Raw genomic sequence first — 11181 nt, 5'->3', positions numbered from 1 at the left:
GAGACTATGAGCTGGTTGAACTGTCCTTTGGAAAGAGTATTAAAAATTTGCTATTGGAGGACATATGTTCCTATAACTCCCTATCAAGGTTCGAAATATTGATACGTCGGATACGCCGGTATGGGTGTACGTATTTGATGAATTGATACAGCTTTTGGTACTTTTTTTTTTTCACAAATGGTTCAAGGGAGCCGGTTTAGGCCTCCTCCACACCCTGAATCGGTCAGACCCCCGATACATCCACTGTAGGGGCGTATCAAAAGGGTCCCAGAATGATACGTATCGGCCGATACGAACCGACACATTACCATTCTGTGCCACCTTAAATAGTGAGTGAACTGAATAGCATAAGGCTATTTTTCAAGAAAGAAAAAGAACGCAGAAAACTTTAAAAGAATAAAAGGCAAAAAATCACTCTCATGTGTAAGGTGGCACAGAACGGTAATGTGTCTAATTGTTTTATAACTTTTCTTTTTCTTTTTCTTTGTTCTTCTTTTTCTTTTTCTTTTGCTTTTAGTTCAATGGGGCTACACAATCGAAGTAGCCCATCCCCCAACCCTGAAAGTAGTGGGATTTGATCCCAGGTCTGTGTGGCAAGAGAAAATAATTTACCTGAAACTAGTTTTACTAAAATAATGATTTCCCTTTATAATAACAAGAGAGAAATAATTTGCACATAAGTGAAGCTCATAAGCTTTTAAGGAACCTGTGATGGAGCTGCATCTAATATAAGTGAAGAAGTGATAGAGTCATCTCCATTCATTGATGTGTAAGCTTCTTCCTTAGCCTTTGACCATAGATAGATGTAAAGCCCCGCGATTATAACAATGGATCCAATAACACTGCAATTTGAGAAATACGAAATTCCTTCAGAGTTCAAACAAATCAGCTGAAACCATAGAGACGAGTTTTCTCTTTAAATGTGTTGCAGACTTGCAGTGCACTAGATTTTATTATTTTTTGAAAATTTTCGTGGGATGAAAATTGATTAGAATAGGGGGTGCACAAGATATGTAATTAAGGGCGTCAATGGACCGGATTTGGGTTGGTCCCCGTCCAATCCAAAATCAATTTGGATGAATTGGACAGACCAACAAGATATATTGGATTGGACTAATTTGGTCCAAAATATTTATTAGATTGGATTAAACCTGGTCCGTCTGTAATAAATTCATATTTGATTGGGTTGGATTAAGCCAATATCTGATCCATTCATATAAGATAAGAATATATATGTCAATGTACCGGATTTGAGTTAAAATCAATCTAAATCAAATTAAATTTGAACAGATTAAACGGTCCAGACATTGAATTGGACTGGTCCAAATTAATCCAAAACATTCATTCAATTGGACTGAACCTGATCTAATTATAATGGACTCACATTGGACTGGATCGGTTTGAATTAAATCCAGTCCAATTGACACCCTAAATGTAATCAATCAGGTCCGTAGGGGTGGTATGAGTTTCGGCCTGTTCGGAATATATAGGTTGGCCTGGATTGGATTACAGGGAAAGGATAGTCTTTTAGAAGAAACAATTGGATCAAAGCAAGCTCAATTTCCACTTTAATGATCTTGCTCAGTTGCTCCAACCCATTGGATTTGGGCTTTGGGCTGACCTGGGGGACGGAAAAGGGCCCAATTGTTTCTCTACTTGCGAATTGTACGTGGACAAAGCAATTCGGGCTGGCCTGCCTGGATCTGCTGTGTTTTTTTCCTTGTCCACAGAGGAATCGATGTTGGGAGTAGAGATAGGATGCAAGTCAGGCAGGTTGGACTGGGTTTATGGTCAACCCAGGCCCAATCCTAAGACTATAAGGCTCAAGCTCAAGGTTAAGCCCTATCTTCTCCATCTGAGTCCAACCCATATTGTAATTTGATGCATTAATGTTATGTCTGGCCTGGGCCCAAATATGTATATATGCACTTATATGTATATATATCTATCTGTATGTATATATATAGTCAGATTGGATTTGGGCTACTTAAAGGCTAGGCCTCAGTCCAGCCTGAAAAATTAAAGCATCCGAATTTTTTGGACATGAACCCAGCCTGAAGATCAAAAATCCAAACCAAACCCATGTAATATTCTAAGCTGGATTAATTAGAGTTCACATCTGCACCCCACATGGGGGTGCCCCACAATGCGCCATAGCACATTCTGAACTTGTATTGTAAACATCTCCCAATGACATCGGGAGATAATAAAACATCATTGGGAGAGATGTTACCAATATAAGATCAGGATGTGCTGTGGGACGCAGACGTATATTCTATTAATTAGGTCTCAAGTTGCATCTGCCCAAATTGCATACGAGAGGTCAACTTCAGTCAGTACAAGGCACTTCAAACACCATATGAGCAGTCTTTACAACCTTGCATGGGGAACATCTCTGTATTTCTATGCTTTATTTGGGACGAACTTTGCACTGACTGAATCTGTTTTCTACATATGATCCTTCATGTGAAAGTATTGTTTCTGATATACAGCTGTATTGTCCTGTTAACACTTCATTGATTGGGGCTAGCATTGGTTCTCATAATTTAGGCTCATTTTGGAAAGAATATAAATTCAAATATTACAAAATACAAAGTTTTGCATTATTGTATTTGTATTCCTTCCGAACTGAGTTTAAGGCTCAATTTGAAAAAAAGTATAAATACGAATATACACAATACAAATATATACAAAATATAAGGTTTTACACTTTATATATTTGTATTTATACTCTTTCCAAACTGAGCCAAAAGATAAATTAACTGAAATACTCTAATCCTTATTAAAACTGAAACAGTCCAAAATTAAAATGTAAAACACAATAAATAGTAGTATACCTTCCAGTGTATAAGCTGCTACCCAGAAACACTGTTTCCATGAGTATAGTAAACACATATGTTAGAGGTGAAAATGTGGCCACAAAGATAGGCCCCTTGACCGATGCACACCATGTATACAAGATATTTGATAAGCCACTATTCAATAAACCCTACAATAATGCGTTTTTGATCAAATTATCAAATAGAAGAAAGAATATTGCGCATACATCCAGCATACTGTTATCCATCATGAAGTGGAAATACACCAGAATTTGAAATAAATTAAAATATGGGTTCACATGCGACTAGGGGCGGAGCCAAGTATATTGGTGGGGATGTTCCCCCCTCCCCCCTAAGGTTAAAAATGTAATAAAATGGGTACTTGCCCCAATTTTGAACTAAAAATGTAGGATCATTCTCTAATGCTCCTCTAACTAGATCTCAAAATTAAAGTTTTTTTTGTTTATTTTTCTTTAAAAAAATTTATAATAAACCCAAACCTTTTACCCCATTTTCCTACACACCATACCTCTTCTACTCATCTTATTTTCTTGTTTAACTTGGCCCCTTCAAGAGAAAATTCCTGGCTTTGCCACTACATGTGATCACAATTGCAACATATTTTTTCTTCCTTGAACATGCCACAAATAGAGGTGTAAATCGGGCCATGCTACCCATGACCTGACATAAAATTGGGCTAGTCTGGCATGGCTCGGCATGATGGGTTCAGTTGTGCCAGGCTTGGGTTTCTAGGTTCATGCACCGAAATGGCACGACATGATTGAGCAGGTTGTGTCGCTTGTAGCCTACATGCCGATAAGGCCCAACATGCAGCACGATCCAGCATGACCCATATATATATTATAATAATATAAAATATAAAATATATTAATATATTTAAATTTTTATTATACTATTTCATTTTATTATTGCATATGTAAATAATTGTATACATCAAAATTCATATAAAATAAAATTTAAAGATTTTTTTTTTATTTTTTTGTCTATTTTGTTAATTTACTTTAAAATTTTTCATTTTTTTTTAAATATACCTTTCATGGCTTGGCTTGGTCCACGACTCGGCTGGCTCGTGGTATGACATGACATGGGTTCTGGACCATGACGGGTTGACCCCTCGAAGTATCCCAAGAGAAGCATGGCCTGACTCGGCCCATAGGCTGGCATGGCACGACCAGCTAAAAACACAGGCTGCCTGCGGGCCATGCCATGTTGTCTCGACACAGCCCAATTTACACCTCTAGCCACAAAGTTCATCCTATATAGGGCATCTAAAAGAGTGCAATTTAATTGGATTGGTTTAAAATAGTGGGCAAAATTATGTCTTACTCCAAGACCACCCTACATGTAAATATGTAATAAGGGTGCAACTAGGGTTGGTGTTATATTAACACTTTACACTACTTCGGGGTTAGTCTTTCAAGTCTATTCTTTGAAGTTTTGACAAAAGCCCAACCTGGCCCGCCTATGTTACACCCCGAATACATTGAATGCATGAGTATAAAGATCTATAACTCAGTCTAATCGGGATTGATTTCGGTCAACCTAAAAAATATAGAGGTTGTTTTATTGAAGAAACATTTTGTACAAGATTTATTTTGAAAAATGAGTATAAATGTTTATCACTATTGTTTGACGATTAGGTGCCATTAGAATAGAGATGGCAATTTGGCATATTCCTATAGGGCTCTACATACACCCTCTCTACCCCTGTTGGGGTGGGTTTTTTGACCATTGGTCGAGGTTTGGGGTGCGTTTTGGAGAAACTTGAAACTTTTGGGATCAACGACAGGGCAAGGATGGTATTTATCCACTCTAGCCTAGCCCCAACCCCGAATCGACCCCGACTATTTCTAGGTGGATTTCAAAAAATAAATTACAAGTAAGAATAACCGGGGTGGAACAGGGCAAATTCAGGGATCCCCATTCCCCATGGGGAAGGGGACGGGATTGGGATTTCAAACCCCAATGGGGTTTGGGGCAGGAACGAAACAAGGTAATTGAACAATAAATAATGTGAATGATGGAAGAAACACTAAAAATTATATTTTCCCAATAATTAGCTCTCACACAAACCAAAACAAACATTTATCTAATAAACATAACTATATAATGATTAACTAGCATTGTTTCAAATAAACGGCCAGGTAGATTCATTGATATTGATATATATTTTTGAGTAATGCATTAATTAAGATTGATAATGTCTTGATACTTACACCAAATAATACCAGTATGAGTTCTAGACCCCATTTAAGGCGCCATTCCGATGCTTTATGACTTACAATTGCGGCTAATGCACCTGTTTGTAATGTTGTGCAGAAGAACATGATAGCGGTCAGTGAAAACTCAGCTGGGTATTTTCTCATCATTGGTCTCTGCACAATCATGGTCGTAAAATCCATAGTTATACACAAATACAAACATCTTAATTCTTGCCAACATATCCAACAATAGAAATTATATTTTAAACTTCAAACCATTATTAGCATCATCCTTCACCTATTTTGGCCTACGTTAGGTTTTATTATTTTTAATAGACTAGGCTGAATATATCCGCCCATTTAAACATTTTATTTTTACAATAACTTTTGGTTTTATTGTCTTATGTGACGTTTGATAACAGTTTTCAGATATCTGAAGTTTGAAATGTCTGCTTTTCAGATGCAATGCTTATTTGATGTTGCATCTGAAATATAATTTGAAAAGTTTTTTAAATCTGAAATTGTAAGATCCAGTTTCGTTACTTAACGCATTAGATACGTTTTAGACATGGCATAAAGTCGAAAATACCCCTACCCCTTTCGATCTCTTTCTAGTCTTCCCGCCACTGCCGCTGCAACTCTCAGTAGCGACGCTTGCTATCAAGAGGGTGAGGGATCAATAATTAATAATAATTATTAATTATAAATTATTTTTACTAATTATTAATTATTTTAATATTTGAATGTCATTAATTATTTTTTAATTTTAATCGTTTCATTCATTAATTAGCAATTTTTATTTATTAATTTATTAATTTTATTCGTATTGTTACAATATTATTTTGAAGATGAAAATTATTTGTTATGAGATAGTGCGAATTGAACTCAACATTTCCAAATAATATGTTCTAGAGGTAAAATAGTAAAATCAGTGAATTTTAGATAGAGTTGATCCAATACAAACAAATTTATCGATTCAGAGCCTCTAAAAAGTAGGAAAGCACCTATCCTTATTTTCAAATTTCAAATACAAATAATATATCTTTTTAACTTTTCAGATTTCAAATTTATCAAACACCACCTTAGCCCCAACTTCTAAGATTTTATCTAATTTTGACTCCATTAGCTTATATCCATTTTACTCTACCATTCCCATCTTGTTTATTGGCAAATAATATTGGTCATTTACACAATGGAAATATTAAGTATGTAGCACATTTGTTAGAAAATGGTATTCAACCTTTGAATGAAGTAATGGTCATAAAATTGAAAAGTTGGGAATAGTTCCAATAGCCAATAAAATAAGAAGGAAAAGTATATTAAGATGGTTTGAATATATATATATATATATAATATATATACACACACACCAAGGGATGGGTGTTTTTGTGGCTTTTGCATGGGCGTGTTAAAAAATAAAAACCTATTCATAGACCTCAGCTAACAGCTCATTTATAGCTTAAACTTTTAGGTTGAATGGTTCCTTGAGAGGTAGTAGTAAAAAAAAAATTATATGATGATGATAAAATTGGAAAGAGACGTGGTGACCCTCTGACTATTAAACTTACCAGCATCAGAATCCATGTACTAAATGCAAGAATTCCTATGACAGCCATAACCAATCCAAGAATCCATTCTCCCAGGCTTGTTTTGAGAATAATAGCAGAACCACGCCAGGACATTAGGGTGAGAGCACCCGAAACACATAAAAGACAACCAAACAGCTTCCCTTTGCCCCACAATGTGTTTAATTCAAGCATTTCTTCTCTTGAGATAACAGATAATATATAAGTAAAAATGGGGACCATGTTGAGAACCGCAGTCTCTATTGTACTTGAGATGAAATAGAGACAGGCTGCTAGTAAGTTCTGAGCCAATGTTATCCTGCAAGGAATTCTCAAGATTGAAAATCCACAAACAAATACACAAAATATCTATCTATCTATCTATCTATATATATATATATATATATATATATATATATATATATATATATATATATAAAGAGAGAGAAATTACCCAACAAAAGCTAGAAAAAATATCCAGAAGAAAATGGGTAATGTGAGAGGGGGCCTGTTCCTTCTGCAACAGAGAAATAATACAAGAAAGAAGGTAGTATATTAATGCATGCATTACAGGCAAAACAAAAGGAATAAGAGAGAATCTTGATCAATTGGGGTTGGAATTAATTACCTTTCAAAAATGAATGACAGAGCACCCGCGAAAATTGTTGCTAATATGTATTGATACACAAGTAGAACAGTAGAGCTAATCCCTGTAACGAGTATGGTATTGGTGAGTACAAAATAACCTGCAGTGATAGCCTGAACAACGATCATGGTTGCATGTGGAGCTATCTTTATTGCACCGCTCATTATAGAAGAACCCACCATCTCGTCTATTTTCTTGAGCAACTTTTTGCCCTTCTCTATCTCGATTTCCTATTTATACACATTCTCTCAGTCACACACACACACTACCTGACTGTTAGGTGCTAATATCCATCTGGGTTTTAGAAGGAATGTTAGGTCGACTCTAAATTATAATGGGATCGACGACTAGTGTGTGTAGTTTCTTTGGGAGTTAGGTAGCAATTTGAATAGCTCATATATTCAAATGGGTGGATAGGCATGCATAAACTCGGTTATATAGCCTGCAACACCTTTGAGGGTTATTAAAGAAAAAGGTTGGAATGGGGGTTAACCAGGGCCAGCCATTCGACTGTAGTAATGGTTGTCCTTGTCAACTAAACCGGCTTAACCTGATAGTAATGCCATGGATACGGGTTTCTTTGCAGAGTAATTATAGAGTTCAAGCTCGATTTGGAAATCCTAGTTCTCATATGGATGAATAGTGTTGTCTTTGAGTCCAGTAGGCCTGAATAAAATAGATCGAATTATACAAGGTTTAGGCATGCATCATGTGTCTCAAATTAGGGTGATCATTTTCAATCTAGTCTGGAAAATTCCCAGTTTGGGCTTAGGTTTTGTGTTCAAGCTTGACTTGGGTTCAGGGCTGCAAATTTTTGGGCCCTTGGCCCAATACTTCAGTCCGGGACACACGTATTTATGTAGCTATTATTTATACAAATATATGTATGTTGTAAATTGCTGAAACCTTCCTTGAAGTTTCTAGTTGTTACTGAAACCTGCTGTGAAATTTGGTAATTCCAATCACCTCCCCTGAAATTTCTGACAAAGTTGCAAATAGACCTTCTTTGTTATAATCATCTAAAAAAGGCATGGAAATGTCTATTACACCCATGCAGTTACTTTTGACCAGAATGTTTATTTTCCAAATTTTCTCTTCGTATGAATCACTGGCCCAAACCACCTACTTTTTGAAATTGATTTATTTTTCAAACTTCCCTTTATATCAATCACTCTTTCCTGTAGAAAGTAGCCTCAATAGTAACTTCATGGGTAATTTGGACATTTTCATGTCTCTCATTAAAGGATTCTAATAGAAAGGGTCTACTTGCAATTGAGTTATAAAGGTCAGGGAAGGTGATTGTAATTAGCAAGCTTTAGGAGAGGTTTCAACAATAGTCAAAAACTTCAAGGGAAGTTTCGGCAATTTACCCTATTTTATATTATATTATGACAACTATAAAATAGTTGACATAATTTTTGTTTTGGGCTCATTCTGTTAGAATGTTAATTGGGTTGAACCCATGTTATTTTATGGTTTTAAATTGTTGAACATACTAAATTGTTGAATTGCCATAAACAATTATCCATACAAAGAAATTATGTGACCCTCATCATGGGTGGATGCACATCATCCGTAGTGGACTGATTAGAAATCTAACTTTATGAAAGTTAGTGGAAGCCATATTAGTGTAAGTATAAATGTATATTAATATTTTACTTTTATTCCAATCTATTCCAATTCCTTTTCTAATTTTTATCTGAACCAAACAGGGAATATATCATTTTGATTTTGATTCCAATTGCAAACCAAACGGACCTTAAAATCTTTAACCAGATGGTAGACCAGTTGAGGTAGAGGGAGTTTTGGAGTGGAGAAAATCTATTTGTGGGATTGACGACCAAAGTGCTACAATGTAAAAAGTTGAGGGGTTTTGTTTGTTGTGAAAATAAAGTTGAGAGGGGGCTAATGTCACTAGACCTATTCATGTGTCGGGTGGCCCGATGGGCCGGCCCGGCCCCCGGATGGGCTTGAACACGGTTATAGGCCCGCAGGCTTAAATTCGGGCCAAAAAGCCCAGACCACAATAAATTCGAGCAGGGCTCAGGTTTTATCAAAATAGCCCGGTCTCACCTAATATTATACTTAAAATGAGTAATGTGATTATGTCCATTTGAATAAATTTTTTGATTTAAGAATGTAAAACTGTGTTTTAAAATATAAAAGAAAGGGGAAAAAAACCATTTTGTAGGCCCATTGTTCATTTAAATAGGAAAAAAAAACTATCTGAATTTTTAATTCTAATTTGAATAGGGAAAATTGTTTTTTTTTATTAGGTCGGGCTTCGGGCTTTTTAATAGGGTCGGGCTCAGGCCCAAGTTATAGGCCCATTGGTCGGGCCGGGCTCGGGCTTGGGCCTAGCATATTTCCCTTAATGACAAGTGAAAGCCCGGCCTGGGCCCGACCCGGCCCGACCCATGAACAGGTCTAAATGTCACTACTTTGTACCTGTTGCTGCTAAAGTTGGGGCTAAGGGAAAAAAAGGGAATTTCGTTGATGTCTGATGCCGATGGGTCCGACCTGTAGACAGGAGAAGAATACACATCAGAGGCCCCAAGTGTTATCCTAGGGGTGGAGACTCCAACGGTTATATTAGCCAAGTGCCAAGGAGGAATCAGACTAGGTTTGAGATGAGGGCTCAGAACTTAGTCCTCAAGGCTGCATTTGAATTCAATGTAAAAATACATTGATATCGTTTTACACTGAACCGTAAAAGTGACCGCTACTTTTTGAAAAAACGCGATGGGCGGAAGAGTGCAAAGTTTTACATCAATAAAATTGATGTAGTTTTTACATCGATTATCGACGTAAAACTTTATGCTTGATGAGGTTTACATTGATTATAGGCATAAAACTCCACTCCATCCAAACACATGCAAAACTGAACCGAAGTGAAGTTTTACGTCGATCATAATTACACGCTCCTTCCAAACGCCTACAAAATTGAACCGATGCAGCCTAATAGCTAAGGAGAGATCTTTTGGGATTCTGAATGCAAGAGAGCAAAGGTGCCTTTATCTTAGGATGGGAACCCCTTTTTATAGCTGAACTTGCCTTGGAGTGGTTGGAGGCAGTTGGAGATGTGCAGTCAAGATTGTATCTAGCTAACGCCACATGGCACAGTCTAAAGCCTGCCAAGTATGCCTACATCAGTACCCAAACAAACCAACAACTACATGAGCTGGGCTTTTGGTTTGATTTTACACTGTGTCAAATTCGGGCTTGGGGTCAGGCCCATGAACAGGTCATCGATGAATTGACTTTCACTCCAATTATAATTTATAAGGAATCTGTCTAAAACTCATCATGACTTTTCAACATGGCTAAGGAACCCAATGTCTGCAACTTTCAATCTCCTTAGCTTGTCCTCCAGGCTTCCAAGGCAGTCGAGGCTGTTCAGTTGTACAAAATACTCTATCCTACTAATCCATCTCTAGTGGAAAAATCTCACTTCAAACCAACCACCCCAATGGACTATGAATCAAAATTAATACTAAATAAGTGTCTCCCTTGCTCAACCTACCATGATCTCCGAGTTTGGCAGCCATTACTCCTCCAACCATTAATTGTGAGACAAACATCTAAACTCTACCAATTGCAAACAACACTCGTTGACCCAACCTATCCACTATCAGCAAGGATATTGATAGAGGGTGATTTGGCCTGACCTCATAGTATGGGGACACGTGGGTACAACATGACATAAATGACAACTTAGCGTGGCAGCCTGGCCATAACTCGGCGTAATGAACTCGTCGGAGCCCGGCGATACAACTCGGTGGGCATGGCAACTTGCCGGGAAGAAGCATCCAGCTTACCCTGAATTCTCCCTAAGGGAGGAGCGCCCCGAGCTCCCTCCAAGCGAGGATCTCCAAACTCCTCCCAGCGGGCCCCGAACTCTTCCTTCTTGAGAAGGGAACACCCCAATC

At 37.2% G+C, this 11181-nt stretch overlaps 1 protein-coding gene across 1 annotated transcript; it reads right to left on the bottom strand.

The window, feature by feature from the left end:
• Positions 1-607: 607 nt before the first annotated feature.
• Positions 608-7460, bottom strand: LOC148846604 (WAT1-related protein At4g15540-like). Its single transcript, XM_088952899.1, has 6 exons — positions 7235-7460; positions 7061-7123; positions 6610-6925; positions 5057-5215; positions 2838-2989; positions 608-842 (listed from the first exon to the last, which is right to left on the bottom strand). The coding sequence occupies exons 1-6, from the start codon at positions 7432-7434 to the stop codon at positions 698-700; spliced, it is 1035 nt and encodes a 344-aa protein (XP_088809025.1). The 5' UTR covers positions 7435-7460; the 3' UTR covers positions 608-697.
• Positions 7461-11181: the final 3721 nt, after the last annotated feature.

The sequence above is a fragment of the Nelumbo lutea genome, chromosome 7 (genome assembly GCF_056320005.1).
Source record: "Nelumbo lutea isolate HS-2025 chromosome 7, American lotus-T2T, whole genome shotgun sequence".
Classification (NCBI taxonomy): domain Eukaryota; kingdom Viridiplantae; phylum Streptophyta; class Magnoliopsida; order Proteales; family Nelumbonaceae; genus Nelumbo; species Nelumbo lutea.
The sequence above is the reverse complement of the archived record's forward strand: the minus strand, read 5'-3'. Positions and strand labels throughout refer to the sequence as shown.

Coding starts and splice junctions, on each gene's coding strand:
- LOC148846604 (XM_088952899.1), bottom strand. CDS start 7,434: ATGGTGGGTTCTTCTATAATGAGCGGTGCAATAAAGATAGCTCCACAT. Junction 6,926..7,060: donor TTTTTTCTAGCTTTTGTTGG/GTAATTTCTCTC, acceptor AATTCCTTGCAG/GATAACATTGGCTCAGAACT. Junction 843..2,837: donor AGCAGCTTATACACTGGAAG/GTATACTACTAT, acceptor CTCAAATTGCAG/TGTTATTGGATCCATTGTTA.